The following is a 21,303-nucleotide window of genomic DNA, read 5'->3' on the forward strand; positions in this document are numbered from 1 at the left end:
TCTTTCTTTGACTTGCAGATCAACACCTATGTACAGAATGTAAAGCGTGCCAACCGGGCGCCTAATCGCCTCTTTTACCCCTTTCCCATACCTACATAGTCTCTCTAGTCCCGGGTTGCCGGGTAAGTTCAATTGCAGTGACTGTGCCGCAGTGTGGGAATATTGAATGGAAGTCAATTCAGCTACTCCGTACTCCGTACATACAAGGCACACTGCATCAGTGCTAATACAGAACATGCACTCACTCCAACATCGCCATAGTTATCAAATTCCAGAACAGCCCCCATTTCTCTGTAGATTAGTACACGTGGCTACATACTCATCACCAAGTAAACCATTCGCTTCAGTTCCTCGTCTTTTGCCGTGGTAACTACAGCAGCCCCTGGTGGAGCTGCGCTGCGGCTTGTAAGATTGAAGCTGAGGCCCCGAAATCTGGGGTCCAGCGAGTGCCTATGCCGAGGCTGCCACGGCTACAGCCGAGCCACTGCTGCTTATAGTGGAATCTGCAGCGACACGACACGCACCGGCAGGCTTTTGATCTTCATCGCAACGCATCGCGCCCAGCACGCGCCGAATCCAATTGCCCTGGATTGCCGGTCGACTTGATCATCCGTCTTGGTGCTTGACTGTGTTTATTTTTATTTCCATCTTCTCCTGATCTCTGCCTGCGCCATGATCCAGCGGCTGCGGGGTCTTGTCAACTATTGAAACAGCTCTGTCCGCCGACTCCTTTCCCAGTTACAACGGCTCCTTGCGCCCGATCTCGCCATACCTTTCTCTCAAAAGCTCTAGAAACCAACCGAGATGGCTGTCTCAGACGGAGCGCCTGTCGTGTCACACAAGAGACGGAACCGCAGGCGGCGCCAGGACAAGCCGGCCATCACCGCCCGACTCGTGCTCGACGACCGCACCAAGGGAGACGTTGGCATCGTGTCTGACGATCTCTTCTCCGACCTCTTTCCGCACCATGCAAACGGTAAGTCATTCATGGCGAATAGCAATGCGCCAGAGCGCTGAAATGCTACTGCTGCACGCTGAAGAGACGCTGACAGGAAGCACAAAGATGCCAACGATGAGCTCGCCGACGAAATCCACCACATTGCAGTCGCGCCATGGGCGCCCAATGCGAACCCCGTTGAAATTGCCTGGTCCGTTGTTCCCGTTCTGCGATCGAGCGACCTGTCCCATTCGACCATTCAGTTCTCGCCCTCGTCTTCGGCCCTCCAGAGCTTTGCTGTCACTCTACAGCAAGTAGCTCCGTCCAAGCTGTCTAGCCATAGCCGCAGCGGCATCGAAATCCTTGTCCTCGATGTTGCCCCTGTACCGCTGGAGACAGTATTCGTCAACCTCGAAAGCGACTTAACAAAACGGCTAGAGAACGGTGAGGGCACGTTTTACAAGGACCATCCGACAAACCTCAAGGGCGTCGCCAACTTGACGGCCGAGGAGCGCGTGGCCATGGCACTCAGAGCGGCCCTTGGCAGCCTCAAGGTCGTTCACTCGGGCGATTTGTTTCCGCTGCCTCTTCCGCCGCACCCTGTCACCCACCTGCCACCAAACCCAGGCAAGATCATGCTCTGTGAGCCCGTTGCCCAGGGCATCCTGACGGAATCTACAAAAATCATCCTGATGAGGGGGAGAGGAATCAACCGACGACAAGCCCGTCCTGCCGCATCAATGGCCGACGGCCAGCAGCTCAACGGTAACGATGACGACGAGGATGGCACAAACGACCAGTTCTTTTCAGCCGCCGAAGAGCGCGATCGGGCTGGCGCCGTTACTGACGACGCGGTGGCGGCTACCGAGACGGAGACGGATTTCTCGGGATCAGAACAAGAGGAGGAACTTTCGGATGATTCCATGGACGAAGTGATATCTTTGGAGGTCCCTACACTGCCGACGACGAACTCGATGAATTCCATGGGCCCTGGAACGCCAATGACTGCTGGCACGCTCCGTGGCAGGAAAACCAATGGCTTTGCTACTCCTGGTTCCGTCTTTTCCAACTTTACATCCACTACTGCGCGTCCAGATCGAGCTCGCGGGAGGCTCTTCAAAGTGCACGGTCTGAGAAGACAGATACCCTCCGATCTGCTACATCCCAAGCCATCTCCCGAGGACGATGAAGAGGCGCGAATCTATGTTGATGTGGCCTCTCTCTCCAAGATTGGGTGTTTCTCCGGAGACTGGGTCCGGATTGAGGCTGCAGAGGAGCCTCCCCTGAATGGATTTGGCGCGTTTGGGCTGGGCAGCTTCAACCACCCAGACTTTGAAGTCTCCAATTGGCGGCCTGTTCGCGTATATGGCTTACCGGAGGGCTACTCCCAACGCCCCGTCACTCGGATACCGAGTTCTAGGCTGGGCGATCGACGGCAATCATTCTTCGAGTCGCAAGTCCAGCGACCATCTAGCCCGGCAGCTTATGCTTCACCCATCTTGATCGCAAACATTGATGGAGCCACGCACTTGCGCATCTCTGTGCTCAAGAAGTCCTCATACCAAGGCAAAGGGACGCTTCCCAGATTCGCGAGCGCCTCGCAGCCTCCGTACGCAAAAGATATTGCCATTCACCATATTAGAACCCCCATCTCTGCTGAGAGAGCATACCAAACTGCCGTTTTGGGTGGTCTAAAACGCTATTTTGCGCATAAACTGCGCCTCGTCCGGCAGGGTGACTTGATCGCCGTGCCTGTGGATGCGCAGCTGGGCCGGGCACTCCAAGAAGCTCCCGGTGCAGGCGGTTCCGAGGTCGACGACGTAGTAGCACTGACGGCACGATCCACTGAGTCTGGTGGGGAGACTCTATCTCATCTTGACAGCGTTGCTTGGTTCAAAGTTGGACATATCCAGGTGCAAAAGTCAGACGAGGATGAAGACGGAACTGCAGAATCCCTGTGGGGGACTGTCGCATGCATCGATAGCACCACTGTTGCCATGCACGGGTCTGGATTTGAGACGAGTCGGATACCGGGTATCAAGGACAGCACTTGGCCTTACTATCTCGGCCTGAAGAAGACGCCGCAACGAGCAGCAGACGGTGGCCCGCCGCAGTTGGCAGATCGTGACCAGCAGCATGTTCCCCCTCTGAGACGCCAGCTACGAGAACTTCTCGCTGCTGCGACAAGCTTGAGGGCTGTGCATCTGAAAATGCCTCCTGTCGCTATTCTACTGACATCATCGCATCGAAACATCGGAAAGGCGACCATGGCAAAGGATGCTTGTAGCGATATGGGCTTGCACACATTCACCATTGATGCCTATGATATCATCAGTGAGGGTGGTGGTAGTGGCAGCGATGTCAAGACAGAAGGCTTCCTGAGGACACGCGCTGAGCGAGCCATTAGCTGTGGTCCAGAATGCTGCGCTCTCCTCATTCAGCACATCGAAGCGCTGACAGCCGATCGGATAGAGTCTTCAATCAAGGAGATCCTCGAGGATGTTCGTGTCCTTATTGCCACAACAAACGAGGTTGACAAAGTCCCTGATGGAGTCCGCGCTCTCTTCACCCATGAGCTCGAAATGGGCGCCCCTGATGAGGCCGAGCGAGAGGCCATCCTGAGGGCCGTCATTGAAGACCGCGGCGTGTCTCTCGAGCCGGCCATTGATCTCAATGCCATTGCTCTCAAGACAGCTGCGTTGGTTGCCGGTGACCTGCTTGATGTCGTAGAACGAGCCTCGATAGCCCAGCGATCTCGTCTCGAGTCGCTATCTACCAAGTCTAGCAACGGCCACCTGCCAATGACGGTGCGTGATGTGCTGGTATCTGGTGGCTCATCGGCGCGCTGCTTGACAGCGGCCGACTTTGATGTTGCCGTTGAAGCCGCCCGCAAGAACTTTTCTGATTCTATTGGTGCTCCCAAGATCCCCAATGTCACCTGGGACGATGTCGGTGGTCTTAGCAACGTCAAGGAGGCTATCACGGAGACGATTCAGCTACCGCTGGAGCGCCCCGAATTGTTCGCCAAGGGTATGAAGAAGCGCTCTGGTATCCTCTTCTACGGTCCTCCGGGTACTGGAAAGACGCTCCTGGCAAAAGCCATTGCCACCGAATACAGCCTCAACTTTTTCAGTGTCAAGGGTCCGGAGTTGCTCAACATGTACATTGGTGAGTCAGAAGCCAACGTGCGCCGCGTCTTCCAGAGAGCCCGTGACGCTCGCCCCTGCGTCGTCTTCTTTGACGAACTGGATTCCGTCGCGCCAAAGAGAGGTAACCAGGGAGATTCCGGCGGTGTCATGGACCGTATCGTGTCGCAGCTGTTGGCTGAGCTGGACGGCATGTCGGGCGGTGAGGATGCGGGAGGCGTCTTTGTCATTGGAGCTACTAACAGACCCGACCTGTTGGATCCTGCGCTGCTGCGTCCTGGTCGATTTGACAAGATGCTCTATCTTGGTGTTTCTGACACTCATGAGAAGCAGCAAACCATTCTGGAGGCTCTCACTCGAAAGTACGTTCCCTCTTTTGACTGTCTTTGTGGCAGTCTTTTCCCTTCTGAAGAAACAAATTATACTAATCTTTATTTACATAGGTTCACTCTCCATCCCTCTGTCTCTCTCGCATCAGTCTCTCAGCGTCTCCCATTCACCTACACAGGTGCCGATTTCTATGCACTGTGCAGTGACGCCATGCTCAAAGCTGTCACCCGCCAGGCCGCAGCGGTGGATGCCAAAGTACGTGCCCTCAACGCCGACCCGGCCAACAAGCACGAGGTCTCGACGGCGTACTTCTTCGACCACTATGCTACGCCTGCGGATATCGCCGTCATGGTTCAGGAGGAAGACTTTATCGCTGCGCACGAGGAGTTGATTCCTAGTGTCAGTGCAGGAGAACTAGCGCACTATGAAAGAGTAAGGGCGCAGTTTGAAGGAGGAAGCGACAAGAAGCAGCAATCACAAGACCACGCGAAAAGACCCGGCTCTTCCGGAGGATCGAGGGGCGGTAGATCATCCTCGAGCAAGGGAAAAGGCAAAGGCAAGGCCATTGCCGTCAGCAGCGATGAAGAGGAACAAGTTAATGGCAAGGGAAAAGGCAAAGCGGTGATGGGATTCCAGGATGGAACGGCGAGCGACGACGAAGACTTGTACTAGCGACGAGTGGAAAACGTTCACGAAGTTCCCACAGAGTTTAGCAGTCCACATGAAGCTGCATCATCACTTTATCACACATAAGAAGGAGGCGCAATGCAAAATGAGCCATGTATAATAAAATCATATTGAGACTAGAGGTGCCGAAATAGAAAGCAATCTTCGCAGGCACTTATAGACTCCCCTTCCACCCTATCACATATTTTAATAGATTTATATAAAAAGTATCCTGGCATTTATAACAATAACAAAAACTTCTGAAGCAATACTATTCATTCTTACTACGGTTACGGACCTGGCATATCCCCTTTTGCAACCAGAGATGAGAATCGGAGAATAAAGTTCCCGATTCTATTAGGGTATTTCTCGCTCACAGCCTTTTCCAGTTCCTGCGAAGTGTTTGTCACAGCATCGAGCTCTTCCCATGCCTTAATATACTTGATCGTTTCTTCGATGTGGTCTGTGCCGAAACTTTCATGCGATTGCATGTGAGATGGTACCACAAGCTTTGGCTTTAGCTGAGCGACTTGATCAATAGACTGCAGCCAATTGTTCCGCAGTTCAGTAGTTCGAGCCTGCCCAAAGAATTGATAACAGCTCCCGTAAACGACGTCTCCCGCCACGACGAGTTCAAGATCAGGAACATGGAGCACAGTCGATTCACCAATGTCGCCACCAGGAAGGCTCGGGACGTTGAACTGGTGGCCTCCGACAACGAACGTATTGTCGCCCTTTAATATATCCACTTGTACTTCCGGAGAAGCTTTGTTTCTCAACTCCGGAGTCGTCGCAACCCACAGGCCCTCATAGGTCTTCTTGTCAAGATTCTCCTGCATCTGGGCATACGTCTGCGGAGTTGCTAAAAGACGGGCCTCGGGATAATATTTCTGGATGACTTCCGCGGCGAAGAAGTGGTCGCCGTGACCGTGAGTGATGTAAATGTAAGCGAGCTTCTTATCTGCGATGATTGACTTGACCCATTTCGATACTTCTTCTCCTTGGCTAGGTGTGGTTGGTGAATCGACTAGGACTGCTCCGTCTTGTGTGGTGATGAGGGTGAATGCAGTGGGAGAGAATTCGAAGGATCCTGTGTCGGGTTGGCCTGGGAAGTCGACTTTATGGGGGGATAGGACGTAGACGTATGCTTGGATGGAGTCATTTTGGGCGATTGGCTGAGGGGATGACATGGTGATTAGTTTGGTTATTTTCTTATTGAGATGTGAAGACTGTTGGATTTGAAGTGATGTGGTTTACTACCAGGGCTTGAGCGGTAATTTATACTTATAACTATTACTGTGGCTTCGATTTGAGGTGAGAAGATTATATATCATTAATTCTATACGATTAATTAACATCTCGGTTCAAGATTCATGATGAAATGTATCAGCCCATTGACCATTATCCTAATGGACGACTCGTATGAACCTGCTTCGTTTAACAGGTCTATCCTGTGACATAGCGCCCATCGTCCGCAAATCTTGCGGGAAACGCGGCCGCGTTTTGTTGCAAGCTAATTGGCTTGTCGAATTTCGGATTTAACCATGTGCGGGAGCTAATAACGATGCGTTGAACCGTAATCGCCTAGGTAGTTTTGTTGTGATTCCAAAGGGACGGAACATCCCGATGTTGCGTCCAACAATGAGCTGTAAACCATGTGTCGCCTGTTTTCCCTCGGATGATTGAGAAAATTTTACCTGGAAGATCTCTACCAATGGTAGTTGTAATCAAGTTTTTGGTTCAAGTTAATTGCACGTTACTACCAACAATAAACGACATTATGCAGAAGCACGGCTGTTAACATTGAAGATATCTTGCCACGACACGGCCGTACCGCTACTCACTTCTTGGCTCGCCAATCCGTTTCAAACAAACCGTCCAACTTGTAAGTTCGTAACCACTATCTCCAGCAACGACAAAGCAGCCGTGTGTACATGTAATAATGCATGTGTATGAGTAATCCAATGACCTTTGCTATTAAAACTAGGGCATTCGATAATCCTTAACTTCCGACATCCACCGAATGGCAAGTTCTTACACGATTACTCACAAGAGTGGCGCCTCATATCTCGTTCTCCAGGTCACGTCAATCGAACAACCTGAACACTTTCAGTTAGTCTGCAGATACCAAGTCCACTCCTTTTCAAGTTACCTTCACTCTAAGTGAGTGATCGTCGGTGGTATCGAGTACAACCCAGAGTGCCGCCAACCCGTGTGTCTTGCATCATCTTCTCAAGCGGACTCTGTCCGCAATCCCGCACAAAGCTACGCGTGGCCGCAATGAGCCACCGAGGCAAGATTCTCATACAACCCAATCCTGGGACGGCAAGACGGTCTTGTCAGGCATGCAAGCTGAAGAAGCGGCGCTGTACACGGGAGCTACCAGCATGTAGCCTGTGCCTTCGGTATAGTTTAAACTCATGCTCTTCTCTAGAGTACAGGTAGTCTCGATGCTAATGACTGAGTAATAAGGCGGCGCCGAAAATGCTTATACCAGCCAGCTGAACAAGCGGAAACCCAATCGGCATTGCCATCTAAAGAAGCGGGCATCCCGCAACATGATGCGTCATTACTGAGGAATAGCTTTCCAGTTGCCGTTCTTCTCGACCCACTGCTTTCCACCCACTGCGAGTTGACAATCCCTCGCCCCTGTATATCGCTTTCTCCCACTGTTCACCATGTCCTAGGCGATCATATTCACAGAAGAGCTTCAGCTGATGAATACTTCCGTACTGTTCACCGATGGATGCCGATCATCTCTCGGACGCGCCTTTATGGGTCGCTCATGGATCCATCACATCACACTGATCCCGATGTGGCTATTGTTCTTCTAGGCATTAAGCTGATTACCAGTCGCCCGAAGAATTACAGTTTGTCTTCTGAACTTTATACTCTCGTGAAAGAGACCTTGTTGCACGCAGAGATGATGGGCTACGTTAGCATTCATACGATTCAATCAGCAATTTTAACCGCCGTGTATGAGATAGGACATGCAATCTATCCTGCGGCTCTAACCACTATCTCATCATGTGCTCGCCACGCAGTTTCTTTGGGAATAACTCAGGCATATCCAGTTCAAGGGAGTAGGTGGATTGAGCACGAGGAGCGGAATCGTATATGGTGGGCAATATTGATGTTAGATCGGTAAGTGGCTCTATTACTCCCTCACTAACAGAAACAGGACTAACAGTACAGTACTACGAATATGCCTCTAAATGGAAACCATCTGTGCACCCCAGATCCCGATACTGAATCAATTTTACCTGTGGACGATGATGATTGGGATCGAGGGGTAAGGCTTTGCATCATCAGACAATCTAGACTCTGAACATGAACTAATGAACACGGGCACTCTCTTTAGGTGCTGTCAATCGATATATATCGAACCTTGTCTTCTCCACCAACTTTGAAAACAGGCCGCTTCGCACGCCTCGCTCAAGCCATCAATCTTCTAAGCCAAGTACTGCGACAAATCCCAAAGGAGGATAAAATACAGCTTGATCCGAGCGATATTATGCCATTGGACCGAACTCTATTTGCACTCGAGCGTTTGATTGAAATTGAAGAAGCGCAGAGAGGCATGATATTCTGCTGTGGAATTGCTATTTGCTATAAGTCAATCTCACCGTGCTAGCTATTAGATGAGACGAAGACTGACAGGGATCGAAGCGCGCTATTACTTATACACACGGTAGTCTTGGTCAATTCACTCAAATCTTCGCCCAAAGAAAGCCAAGACACTTCTTATTCTTCACTTCAAGCAACGTTGGCAAACACTTTGCGTAATGCTCAGAGATTTCGCGCCGGTGAGTGGGGGACGCTCGACGACACTTCTCCCTTTGTGTTGGAGTGGATCTACCGGTCTGTAACCTCGTTGATGTCCCTCGGCCCTGAGGCCGAATTCTGCGATACAAAGCAGGGTATTACTTCATTACGGGCGATTTTGGAAGTGATCGGCGAAAGATGGCGGGCTGCATGTGAGTTCTTCTTCCTGGTGCAGTGATGACTTCTTTCTGGGTATCTGACGTTCTGATGCATATTATCTTCTCTTAGCGGTCTATCTAAGACTTATAGAAACTAGGCAAGCTGTGGGAATGCACTGATCATTGCTTCAGAAACCCCTTTTGCTTCTATGAATCTGCTGAAAAGGCTGGGCTGGGCCAAGAGAATGCAATGCAAACAACATTACTTAATGGTCTCCGATGAGATTTGCTATTTCTGTAAGCATAGATGTATTGTTATAAATAAGTCACACAAGATTACCCGATTATACCGATCAATGTTGCATCGACCTGTAATTGTCTCCGTTGCGCAACAATTGCTTAGATTGCTCTCATCAAGTTGTACTGATTCCTTGCTAATAATATATCCTTGCGGCTATTTGTGATCGTATATTCACCCTCTCTTTCTAATAATAATTGCCCGCTTCCATTATAGCTCAAATATCCCGTATGCTCTATATCCACCAGTTTCCCATATAGTCATCATGGATCCGCAACTGATACCAATTATAACAGCACTCTCCTGAATCCTTTAAGGGCATGGATCGCCACCCAGCACTACCCAATCAATAGCGACTTCTCCGTCTTGGTCAATAGTGTGGTCGGTCGGCGAAAGGATATCAAAGACGGCCGGAGAAAGATCGAGAGCAAACTCTCCGAGAGTACCAGTAGCATTGGCATCATCGATGATAGCAATTACCGCAGCAGTCTGCTCTCTGGAGGAGATGAGAATCTGGCGGCCGCAGAACGATTTGTAGTTTGGTACGTCTGTGGAAATGGCGACAACGATAGCCGTAGGGTCATATGTGTTGCCGCAAGCTGTGATTTGGTTCGGGTCGGTACCGCGGTCGTACCAAGTTGCTAGTTGGTTCTCATGATCACCACAATAGTCTCGTTTCCCTAGGGGAGTTGATGGCTTAGAAGTCTTTGTAGGCGTTGGTGTAGCTAGAGCTACGGATGCCAGTGCTGCGAAGAGAGAGAGTTGAAAGAGCATGTTGTAATCCTAGTAGTTTGAGTGAATCGGTATATAATGAAGATTGAAGCTGTAGATATCTAATTCTGGGTCTTATCAGGGGCTTTGAGAAGCTTTATATGCTCTTCATCGTCAAGAGATCTACGTCATCTAGAACCAGGATATTACCAGTAAGAGTATTATGGCCCATAGGAATCTGCCTTGCACAAGTAGGTGAAACAATTGACATTCTAATTTTAGTTGATGAAAACACGCCTACTATAATTATTGGTTGTTTCTCAGCGATTATATGCATGAATCGTACTGCATCTAAAGCAATACGAACCACTAACAGGCGATCTCGCTCCTATCGCTCTAGCCTCATATCCACGTGTAAGACGCGCTACCCTATCCTTAGTATGGTGCTCTATTAGCCAATAGTAACGACAAACATATCTATTTTTAAGCATGCGCAGAGTACTTTCCTTGTTTTTCCTCTATTTGATGATTGCTTGTTTTAGAAAGGTGAAATAGGAGACGGTCCCCATAGGAAAGGCACTAGGCCGTCACTATAAAACCTGGAGAAGAAACCATGAGACTGGGCAAGTTAGACAGAGAGAATGCTCTGCAAAATAGTTTGCGTATTACACAAAGAAATATTCCTGATGAACTTTATCCCACAAACATAATTGTACGAATCAATGTTCAGATACTGGTGGTCATATATCTTGACAAGTCATGCAACATTTTGTCAGCACTGCCAGCCTTTATCAGTAACACCTAAAATGATACAATGTCTTGTTCACGTAAAGAATCAATTATCATCTCGTCATGTAAAACTATGATGGCTACCACTAAATAAGACAATCTTGTGCCGAATTGTGAAAAAGTAAAGAGACCCGAAAATTAGTTCAGGAGATTTATTTTAGAATGCTATCTTGGTAATATCATATGCTCTTAATTTTTCAAAGGTACAAGAGGGCTTGTTTTGTTGAACAGACAATCTGGATCAAACTTATGTTTCAACATCTCTAATCGTTGCTGATTGACGCCAAATGGTTTTTTGTCGATAAGATCGCCAGCTGCAGCAAATTAGTAGCTATCTCAGATACTAAGAATAATAAAACACTTACGCTCAATATAATTGGCATACTCCAATGCAGTCTTAGTAGCCTCCGGGGAATATTGGCCCTGATCGATGACGTGTTGTCGGCACTTGGTCTGAAGACCTCGACCCCAAGTTCTGTTTTCCATATCCTTCTCAGAATCTGACCATTCCAGACCAACAATACCAGCTCTGTAGAGACCGCGATTGGCAAATGCCATCGATTCGATAGGAACGCCGTTGAGCTTAGTCGTGTCGTAGTACTCAATGCCCATAAACGTCTTGGCCAAATCGGGATTCTCCTTCATTTTTCTCGCGTATTCTTCGAAAAGCTCCTGTACGAATGCAGCATCCACGTCGTGTGTAAGGGTGAGTGCTTTGAGAGATTTGCGGCCTCCATGAGCAGCCATCGCGTTCAACAGCCCATTGACATGGTTGTAGGGCATCATCTTGGCCATGTTGGCAACGGGCTCTAGTTTGAGCAGGAAATCGAAACATTTCTCTGCGGCGGCTTTATCACCGTTGTAAAACAGGTTGGTAACAATGACCGGGCCGGGCATTGTTGGAGGGCTTGCGAAGACGAGGATCGCTCCCGCCTTGGGGTCCGGATTCTTCATTTTGGCGTTGAGCGCCTCGATAATGGCAATCAATTTGTCCGGGGTGAACACGTAGCCTCCAGCATACACTTCATTAGTCTGATCATGCCCCTTAATCGTGAACTCGACGGCAACACCAAAGTTGTGGCCCGCACCACGGATCGCCCAGAATAAATCGGCATTCTCTTTTTCTGAGGCATTCAAGAGGCTTCCATCGGCGATGACAACCTTTGCTGCGACGAGATTGTCAACCACTGTGCCATATAAGCCGGTAAGCCAGCCAAGGCCGCCACCAAGAGTCAAACCGCCGATGCCAGTATGGTTGACAGTGCCGCCGACTGTGGCAAGGCCCTTTTCAATTGCAGCGTTGTCCACGTCTGCCCACAAAGCACCGCCTTGGGCAGTGATCAATTTCGAGTCTTTGTCAACTGTGACATTGCGCATGCCGGAGAGATCAATGACAAGGCCACCTTCTGAGGAGCTACAACCGCCAGTAGAATGACCACCGCACCTCACGGCGATATCGATCTTGTTATCGGAGGCGAATTTCACTAGCTTGGATACTTCTTCATATGTCACAGGAACAGCGACCACGCCCTATAGCGATGAGCCACTGTTGATTGACGTTGAGAAAAGGGCAACTTACAGCCTGTCTAATGGCATTATCAGCCCACCTGGCAATCAACTTCTCATACTCTTGGCCATCTGCGCGGGTAAAAAGTTTAGTCGACGGATCTAACTGAGCGGCTAGATCCTTGATCTGATCTCCTGTAATAGGGAGTCTCATGTTGACTTATAATCTCGAGGTTTGGTATTAGTGATATAAAGATGGATGTGAGAATGTTCAGTAATATGGATGAAAGGTAACAACGGAATTTATATGTGATTAGAATATAGGTACTCAATTGTAATACGGAGAACGGAGTAATAGCAACAAACATGCTTTTAGATACAAGCCACTTCTCTGACAGCGCGAGCAAGCTCCAACATTTCATACGTTGGTACTAGCGATAGATCTTACGTCACATAAGCACACCAGCATATGATGTTGGATGCTCTACTGCGTAATTTGATTCCATTGTTCAGTTGCCTAGAGAGCTTGTCTACTTCTAAGTTAGTGGTGCTTTAGACGAACAGACGAAGGAATAGTGTACCGAGATATGGGGCTGTGCTCACGTCTGGCCTAAATCCTAGACTATGGAAAGCATGCTGAAGCGATGGTGCTAATCATTCTTACAACCTGGAACCGCCTCAGTTAGGTCCAGTTATCAAACAAGCTTGCTACACTAGCTTCAGCTGGTCGCATTAGCTTACCATTCATGGTAAGTTTCCTAGATGGGAGTGAGGCAGAGCTGTCTTGGATTCTCGACGACGTGCCTTGGCGTAAGGCGAAAAACAAACATATGTATTCTTTGGGAGTAGTTCTACCTCAACAGTACCTTTACGTATGCTCACACGCGCGGCAAATGGAGGCGAACTAAGCATAAAGTCTGTCCACATTTGGGTAGTTGATAGTTGGTGGCGGATGACATATAACATCTCCGAATATCTGGGCTTACTCGACGAATTCACATATTATTTCCATTGAGTGGCATTATAGAGTAGTCTTTCCACAACGATTTGTAAGATGACTTGAAGTAAAATCCCGTCGGCCGGGTTTACTGCAGACCGACTACTCCGCATAGAATCTTAAGATCTTATGGGCTGAGAGGTTATCAATCGTGTACTCGTATATCTCAATATATGTCGCTGTTTGATGCAAATTTCGGCTTCCTTCCTGCGGATACATTGCCTTGGTAGGCGTTCTGCTTCAATCACCTGCACGTAATACCGATAGTCTCAACTATACTCCATATGCTCTCTGACTCCGTTTATCACACGTATATAGCCTCTCTCATGCATATCCTTTCCGCAATACCCGAGCTAGCCGCTCCTAACGATGCAGACGCGCATAAGCTTCGGTGTTGTTGTCTAGCTCAGATATGCGGATTTAGACGACAAACCGACGACAAACCAACGAAGGATTGAAGGATTTGTAATGGAAGTAAGCCAAACCAGTTTCATGATAGAAGTAAGCCAAAACCAAGACCAAGCTCATAGTGGAAATAAGCCAAGACTGAGCTCATGTTGAGTTGTCACATTAGGCTGTCGCATTGGGTACGAATATGGGGATCCGAATTGGTCGTGTAGGGCTGAGGCGATGCACACCTTGATACTAAGCCGCGGTCAACTAAATAACTGACCTTGCACTTATATTTGGGGACGGCTTATCAAGACTTGGTAATTTCTTGAGGCAGCGGTACCCTTTGCTAATTGCCAGCCATGAATAACATACTCAAGCTGGCCTTTGGTGTTCTCCTCTATTTGAAAGGAAACTTCTTTCAATACTATTCAAAGTAGTTCTTTCTAACGGCGAACGAGCAATTCGCATATTCAGCTACAGTTTTATATAATTGAATAGATTTCAGTACGCTACAAGTGCTCTTTCGTGGAAACCGGCGACACCAAAAAATTGCACCTATCCACTACAAGCTATCCAACTCCAGCTGCCCACTCCATTGAACGACAAAATGCTCAACGTCATTGGGGTCAATGTGCAAAGACTCGGTGAGCTTCCATTTACACTGTCATCTCTCACCGCATCAATCAGGCGAAGTTCGGCACCTCAGCAATGCTCTCTAGGTACTAAGATTCGACCGGCGAATCTCGGCAAAAGCTAATCGAATATAAGCAGCCGATTCGGCGCCGGCCGCCGGAGCTTGCAATCAGCGTCTCTAATAAAACGTATGATGCATCGCAACAGTGAAGATGCTCTAATTGAAGTTCTCTCATCTTAATATATATCTGCGCTGTATACGCTTTCATCGGAATTTCACCGAATCCTACAATTTTGGCCTGAAAACGGAGAGCGACGCTTTTAGAACACCACAAACAGGCCTTATTACCGATTTCAACCTCTTACAGTTTTACCTCCCCCGCTAAGCTGCATAAAACGAAAGAAAGCAATCCAAAGAAAGCCAGGCAAAATAAAATAAAATGAATTACGTCGAAATCACAGCCAGCTGGCTCTTCTCCAACGCCAAAGGCCGCGACGCCAAAGCCTTCACCAAAGGCCCGGCATTCGCCTCCCACCCAGAGCCCACCATCCAAATCACCTCCCCAGACTGCGGCGAGAACGGCGCGACTCTCTCGCCCGAGTATATGTTTGGAGGAGAAGGCCGCTTCCCCGAGCTAAAGTGGGATTCGGTCGATGGCGTCAAGCAGTGGCTGCTGATATCGGAAGATCCAGATGCGCCGCTGCCAACACCAATCTGCCACGGGTAAGTTGGGAATACAGCAGCGTGCAAGTGAAACGGGGTGTATCTAACTTTAAGGTCTTTTATGAAAAGGATATATCTCGGAATCGACAAGGACAAGCTATCCGTTACAAACAGCGACTTTAAGCAAGAAAACGAAAAGATGAGTATATTAAACGGCGGATTTTACTACGGCGTCAACCGCCGCAACAGCATCTACATCCCTCCTCGGCCTCTTCTCAACCACGGCATCCACAGATGTAAGCGTCTCCTCATTCCATAACCTTATATACATATATTGCGGGAAACCCTCCAAAAGTTCACTTATTCGATTTTACTGACAATCTGTTCCCTCGGCTCTTGCAGACTTCTTCGACATCATTGCTCTAAACGAGCCTCTGGATGCAACCACCATCGCCTCAAAGCCCACGAGAGACCAGATTGCCAAGGAAATCAATGGCAAGGTGATAGCTTGGGGCCGTTGGATGGGCCAATGCGAGAGGAGGTGGAAATAAGCAACGGCTTCTAAATGGCGTACTGTTTCTATTGTTTCCCTTCTTCAGATCGATACCCTTACAAATTTGAGTGGATGAATAACAGTTTTATCGCTGGACCAATAATTTATAAATAATAAAAAAAGCAAAGTCAAACTTCAATCACTCTATCCGTCCAAAGCTCCAAATATTCAACCCGACCTTGACTCCCTTCTTCACAGGCAAGCCAGCATGCCAAGTCTCGTCATACCCCCTGCCATCCCTGGCGAAATTCTCCCAGTACACTGCATTGCCAGGAACTACTTTGAACGTAGTCCCTTTCCCTTCCTCTTCTCCCTCTGCCTTATCCTCATCATCGAGTTTCTTCTGCTCTCCATCTCCGACCTGTTCACCTTCGCACTCGATCAAATCACACCATTTCGCCGCATTACCCTCTATTGCAGTTTCCAGCAGCGGAAACTCCGTTCCTCCACCTTCCATCTCATTTGACGCATCAACCCAGGCCATGAAGCTGCTCACTCTACCCCATCCATCCACATTGCCGCTCCAGTCGAAATGATGATTGTAATGCCCGCCAGCGACATATCGTTGCGTTCGCAGTCGTTCAATCCAAAGGTCTCGCCGCCACCCTTGAAAAGCCAGTGCGCGAGCCTCGATGCAGCGAACAATGTCTGTCCGGGGCAAGATGGCAACAGAAGAGTCGCGGACCGTAGTGTCACGATGCGTAGCGCTGGAGTCATGAGTGATGGTTGACGGCTCAAAAATAGGCTCGCTGCATATACACTTGATTAGCACTCTCCAAGTCTCAACCCTGATAACCTCCAAAATACGTCCTATCACAAAGAAAATGTAAAACCAAACAATACAAAAATATGAAAAAGACAGCAATTGACATCTCAAATTCAACACCTTACCTAATCTCAAGCAAATGCTTCCTCTCGCTCTCACTCAAAAACCCCTCCAGATACACCACCAGCGGCTCCCTGCTCAAAATCCGCGCCCCGTACGCGTCAGCCGGGCAATTCGGCACCGTGGCATTCGGTCCATCAATCGCCAGCAGCGACTCGTTCAGCTGCGGCCTCGGCGACAGCGAATTCCTCGCGCGAGAGCTCTGCGGCAGGAAATACTGGGTGATAGGGTTGGCCACGAAGAGCAGAATTGCTAATAAGCCGACGATGTAGGCGAACATGATTTCGATTCCGCGTCCCCCTATTCAACTCAATTGAGTTGCTGTTTGATCAAATAAAGTCGGTGTCAAAGAAGAGGAAAGGGAGAGACTGGGGTGAGAGATGAAAGTCGGTTTTAACATTTGTCAGTTGGTTTTTGAGAATGAGGCCATGAACTTGGAGATGCGAATCTATCTTGAGCGATGTGGGGGTTTGTTATATGGATATCAATCGACTTGTCACCTGACCAAGTTCTCACCAAATGACTCTTGGCACTTTGTCCTTGAATTGAAGAACTTAAACACAGATACCCATGAAACACTGATTCAAGCCGTTGGCATTGTTTTTCTGTCAGTTAGAGACCCCTAAAAGTTCTTACCCATCACCCCACGTATTCCCTATTCCGGCTCTTGGCCCACCGACTATTGGCCGCAACAGCCGAGATCCTCTCATATCATGGTGGCAGTGTAAGTGGTACGACATTTTCATGGTCAATTTTTGATGGCATTAATATCATTTAGTCTATAGATGGTCTTTATATGCTGTTCCGTTTGTAAAGAGAGGTGATGAGATCAACCAGTTTGATCCTGTACCGTCCTGTTCCCGTCCTGTACTCCAAAGCGAAATGATTGTTTTTACAAGAGTTGCGTAACTTCTCACGCACGGGGTATCGTACACTGCCTTATCCAAACCGCAATGCGCCGAGAAGAGAAAATATCCCTTATCCACAGCCGCGTAATCAACCGCCCCTGAAAATGTCTTTGAGATATGTCCAGCTATTATTTGACGTATTTGTTTTTTCTCCGGGCACCAATCAATTCGTTGAGCCGGTATTCCAATTATTGTGCTCCCCATTTAATAATGCCCAGGGGTCGTTACCGTCCCCTGAGTACTGTGCGATTGTCTCTGTAATGTGGTTGAACAGTCCTTCTTCTGTGCTATGCCAAAGTGGCGTTGTAATGCGGCCTTGGAACTGTCGAAGATCGATGCGATTCTCCTCGGGAGTATTGCCAAGACCTAGGCTGGGTGAAGTATGGCTGCTGGCTGAAAAAACTTCTGTAGCAGCTCCACGTTGTATTGGAGATGATGCTGATGAGTTAGTGCGGTCCGGGAGCACAAAAATCGGGTCCACAGTTTGGGTGTTCATACTCAAATCTACCTCTCCAGGAAATAGATTCCCACAAGCGTTGTTCGCAGGGGTTTCCATAGCTCCCTTGCTGAGGGTGAAGCGAAACTCCTTTGCTGTCATCCCGGAGGACCGGTTTGCCGTCATATTTACTTCAGGGCCTGGGCTTACAGCCATCCGCTTCCTCTTATGGCTTGAAGGATCGTATGGTTTTGGAGCCACATTTCGGGTAACTGCGCCGAGGATGGCATTGAAGCAATCTGTTGTATGGCTCAACTCTGGTTGGATGCCTGTCAGAGAAGCAAGTGGCTTATTCATTCTTAAGCCAGATGGCCTCCTGTGACCTTTGGGGCCACCAAGAGGTAGTCTTCCAGGCAATGGTGAAGCCATCTCAGTGTGTTTCGATATTGAACTCCGAGCAAGTCGGGGGATATTGGATGCTGGGCCGCCAAAGAGATCGCGGTATTTTGACAGAGACGGAAGCCGAAGGCAGCCCGTCAGACCATTACGCTCGATATCGAGGCAAGCTTGTTGGAGAAAGGCGGTTGTAACCTGGTGCAGCCGGCCAACGGCTTCCATTGCGTTGATAATAATCTCCAGGTTAGAAATATCGATGGGAGTCACGCCAGAGATGGGGTCATCTTTGGCCAAATAAACATACACCGTCGTAGCACAATACAGTGAGAGTGCACAAAGTTGCGTTTTCTGTTGCCAATGTTAGCTTGATGTCTAAGAATCAGTAGGAGAGATAAAACATACAAATATTGAGGCCGTATGAGATGTCATCTTAATAATGCTGACAATTTCTTCAGCAGATGTCCTCAGCCTACATATACTGTTCTGCTTGATAGAGTCGTCGAGTCCAAACTTTTCTACCGTCTCGATGGCGGCGTGATGTAGACATATTACAGACGCGTGCAAGTTCAGATTTGTATGCACGGCTGCTGGGTCTTGAGACCTCTGAGGTAGGCGAAACTTCTCTGGCAGGAACATGAAAAGGCTTGATAGCCTGTTGTCGAGATCGCGGTGGCGCTTCCAATAGGTGCCGTTCATCAAGTCCTCGGGGTGGTCAGAAGGTTTCGCTCCGTGAACGTGCCTCAAGATAGTCTTGAATATCTCGCATATGACGATGGCGCCGGAGAAGCTCTCGAAAGGAGCTCCTGTAAACACCTCCTCCAAAAACACTGTCTTCTCTTCTCGCCCCGTCATGAACGCTTCCTCAGAAGATGGAAGGCGCGTCATTACATCTTCAGACTTGATCATATTGGCCCAGCCCGTTGCCATGTTTGCGTGAGCATCGATTGCAAATGCGCCCCAAAAGACCCTCCTGCGCTCTTCTAGCTCGGTCCAGTTGGAAATAGGGCCAAGGGTTGGAGGGATATCGTCTCCTTCTCTATCAAGTCTGTCCAATCCCAGCATTTGAACAAGCCGGACATAGCGAGAAGCACTCATAGATGCTCGGGTGAAGAGCATGGCTTTCGCCTCGTAGCTGGCAATGATGGCCCAGGCTTGGGCGTGATTTACCGTGACAAAGTGCTCGCCATCACTCTGTGCCGGTGAGTTAGTATTAGTACACAGAGCGTACCAGGTATATCAAGGGGGTAGAAAGGCGGACTCACCTTCATCTCATCTGCTTCCATGTATTGCCGTGCTCTTTTGTAGAAAGCTTCGGCATAGTGGTCATATTTGAGGTGTCCACTTGCAGATAACGCCCATATTCCATACTGCAAACACATGGGCGGTTTCCTGGTTGGCGGTCCATAGAAAGCCTGGTAGTAGCGGCCAGAATGAATGATGGGGAGAAAGTGATAGTGGGTGGTGAAGTAGACGTTGTGCCTGCAACTGTCAGAATTCTCTCCTTACTAGACACTAATACAAAGCAGTGAGGACTGTCATACAATTCTTCAATCATTTCAAAGGGCGGCAGAGCCTCGGACATGCCAAGGCCCATTAGCTGGTTGTTCATGTTGAAGGCACTGCCATCTTGGCTAGTGAAATTGGGAATGTCAAAGGACATGGTTGGGTCTGATGCGCTGCTGGAGGTGTTTGCGTCTTGGCTGATGTTGTCAGGGGCAAAGGTAAAGTCGCCCAAGGAAATATCGGCATCATCCAAAAGGATGGCTCCATCATCATTGCCCTTGTTGACTTCTTTAAGATACTCTTCAACCTGAGCTGTGAGGGAACGGATGAGCTTATGGTCTGATACCCAATGCATATATAAAATACAGGTGACTAGCAAAGATACCTACCCAGACGAGCTTCTAGCTCCTTGACGTTCCGCCGCTTGAAAGTCGGTTTCCTCCGTGACTCGGGATACACACATTCATTCTTGACCTTGACGCAGCGAGTGCAGGCGGGCTTCGTGCGATCACACTTGAGCTTTCTGGCCCGGCACGAGACACAGGCAAGGGGCTCCATCCCCTGCAAAGACGCCGCGGAGGCGTCGGGTTGAGCTTCAGTCGACGACATGACAGGCGAGAGGCGAAATCACATGCACAGGCGAAGTTGAGATTGTCCTGAATTCGACGTGACGAGACACCAGATGACAGCAGCCACCAGGGCCTCTATATAACAGCGCTGGTGCCCAGGCAGGATCCCGATGATGAAGATGCGACGCCGTACGATATCGATATGCCGGAGAGATTGATACGGGCAGCAAGCGTGAATGGCAGTCCAGCATCCAGGCGCTTGCAGGCTTACCAATTGCCAGGCTATGACACATCCGTACGCGAAGTCACGTTTTCAGCACTTGTCGGGGCCATGCCAATCTCCGGCACGATTTTGAGCCGAAGTCCGACCTCCGATATCCCGACACAACGGACTTTTCCAGCCGTAATTCCAGCTTGACGGGCAAACTGGCCAATCACGGGCGTCTAAACACTTCTTAACAAAGCAAAAGACGGCAGCATTTAAAGTTGGCTCTGGGGGTTGTTAATACCGATGGATGCGTCCTGGAGAGAATGATATCAAGCCACCGGCAGCCACGTTCATCAGATAACGGGCTCAGTCAGAACCATGGTCGCGACATACGATCCATCCGAAGCGAGTCGGCTATTCTACTCTACCTAATTCTTTTGAAACGTGGCCAGATTGCTCTGTGAACTGCGTCACCTCAACGCGGCGCTTGCGTTCACGCCGCCGTCAACATTCAGCTAATTCGCGCCGAACAGTCACAGGCAGGATCCTGCCGACGTCATCGCTCTCAGCTACAGGGCACTGACAGAAGCCGGTAGCCGCAAGAGGGCTGCGAACGTGCATGGACGAGCATGTTTGCTAAACGGCAACCAATCCCTAATTCCGTGTTAGGAAGAGGAATGCGCGAGTAGTCACCAAACCACAGATGCATGAGTGACATGCGATAAATTTTAAAAAATGAGTCGTACGAGTACATGCATTGCCAAGATACGCGATGAATAAGCGGTTCCCGTGGAAGCGACAGTAATCACGAGCAAAAATGAAGCGTTAAAACAAGCTTAATGCGGTATAGA

General features: G+C 49.0%; 8 protein-coding genes across 8 annotated transcripts; 3 read left to right on the plus strand and 5 right to left on the minus strand.

Moving 5' to 3' along the window:
- The first annotated feature begins 715 nt into the window (after positions 1 to 715).
- On the plus strand, positions 716 to 5,227 carry V8C40DRAFT_223653 (AAA family ATPase peroxin 6). Its single transcript, XM_083212236.1, has 3 exons — positions 716 to 976; positions 1,064 to 4,445; positions 4,527 to 5,227. Exons 1-3 carry the CDS (start codon positions 805 to 807, stop codon positions 5,083 to 5,085), a joined length of 4,113 nt encoding a protein of 1,370 aa, XP_083073008.1. The 5' UTR covers positions 716 to 804; the 3' UTR covers positions 5,086 to 5,227.
- Positions 5,228 to 5,363: 136 nt separating this feature from the next.
- V8C40DRAFT_245234 (MBL fold metallo-hydrolase) lies at positions 5,364 to 6,338 on the minus strand. The gene has a single exon (XM_083215841.1). It carries the CDS (start codon positions 6,267 to 6,269, stop codon positions 5,370 to 5,372), a length of 900 nt encoding a protein of 299 aa, XP_083073009.1. The 5' UTR covers positions 6,270 to 6,338; the 3' UTR covers positions 5,364 to 5,369.
- Positions 6,339 to 6,733: 395 nt separating this feature from the next.
- Positions 6,734 to 9,365, plus strand: V8C40DRAFT_245238 (uncharacterized protein). Its single transcript, XM_083215842.1, has 6 exons — positions 6,734 to 6,964; positions 7,067 to 7,484; positions 7,552 to 8,223; positions 8,275 to 8,371; positions 8,441 to 8,694; positions 8,749 to 9,365. Exons 2-6 carry the CDS (start codon positions 7,360 to 7,362, stop codon positions 9,080 to 9,082), a joined length of 1,482 nt encoding a protein of 493 aa, XP_083073010.1. The 5' UTR covers positions 6,734 to 6,964; positions 7,067 to 7,359; the 3' UTR covers positions 9,083 to 9,365.
- Positions 9,366 to 9,431: 66 nt separating this feature from the next.
- On the minus strand, positions 9,432 to 10,254 carry V8C40DRAFT_287524 (RlpA-like double-psi beta-barrel domain-containing protein). The gene has a single exon (XM_083222726.1). The coding sequence runs from the start codon at positions 10,072 to 10,074 to the stop codon at positions 9,613 to 9,615; it is 462 nt and encodes a 153-aa protein (XP_083073011.1). The 5' UTR covers positions 10,075 to 10,254; the 3' UTR covers positions 9,432 to 9,612.
- Positions 10,255 to 10,931: 677 nt separating this feature from the next.
- On the minus strand, positions 10,932 to 12,631 carry V8C40DRAFT_245242 (FAD-binding oxidoreductase). The gene is made up of 3 exons (XM_083215843.1): positions 12,380 to 12,631; positions 11,166 to 12,330; positions 10,932 to 11,114 (listed from the first exon to the last, which is right to left on the minus strand). The coding sequence occupies exons 1-3, from the start codon at positions 12,518 to 12,520 to the stop codon at positions 10,990 to 10,992; spliced, it is 1,431 nt and encodes a 476-aa protein (XP_083073012.1). The 5' UTR covers positions 12,521 to 12,631; the 3' UTR covers positions 10,932 to 10,989.
- A 1,888-nt stretch (positions 12,632 to 14,519) lies between these two features.
- Positions 14,520 to 15,615, plus strand: V8C40DRAFT_223684 (aspartic peptidase domain-containing protein). Its single transcript, XM_083212237.1, has 3 exons — positions 14,520 to 15,053; positions 15,123 to 15,289; positions 15,396 to 15,615. The coding sequence occupies exons 1-3, from the start codon at positions 14,770 to 14,772 to the stop codon at positions 15,542 to 15,544; spliced, it is 600 nt and encodes a 199-aa protein (XP_083073013.1). The 5' UTR covers positions 14,520 to 14,769; the 3' UTR covers positions 15,545 to 15,615.
- Positions 15,396 to 17,070, minus strand: V8C40DRAFT_223687 (uncharacterized protein). Its single transcript, XM_083212238.1, has 2 exons — positions 16,438 to 17,070; positions 15,396 to 16,295 (listed from the first exon to the last, which is right to left on the minus strand). Exons 1-2 carry the CDS (start codon positions 16,710 to 16,712, stop codon positions 15,686 to 15,688), a joined length of 885 nt encoding a protein of 294 aa, XP_083073014.1. The 5' UTR covers positions 16,713 to 17,070; the 3' UTR covers positions 15,396 to 15,685.
- Positions 17,071 to 17,503: 433 nt separating this feature from the next.
- Positions 17,504 to 20,284, minus strand: V8C40DRAFT_265903 (uncharacterized protein; the record flags this gene model as incomplete). The annotated part of the gene is made up of 5 exons (XM_083219696.1): positions 17,504 to 18,520; positions 18,575 to 19,363; positions 19,435 to 19,651; positions 19,714 to 19,987; positions 20,065 to 20,284. The coding sequence occupies 5 exons, from the start codon at positions 20,282 to 20,284 to the stop codon at positions 17,504 to 17,506; spliced, it is 2,517 nt and encodes an 838-aa protein (XP_083073015.1).
- Between the last annotated feature and the right edge of the window lie 1,019 nt (positions 20,285 to 21,303).

The sequence above is a fragment of the Trichoderma camerunense genome, assembly GCF_050948025.1.
Source record: "Trichoderma camerunense strain CBS 138272 chromosome Unknown V8C40scaffold_9, whole genome shotgun sequence".
NCBI classification, from domain to species: Eukaryota; Fungi; Ascomycota; class Sordariomycetes; order Hypocreales; family Hypocreaceae; genus Trichoderma; species Trichoderma camerunense.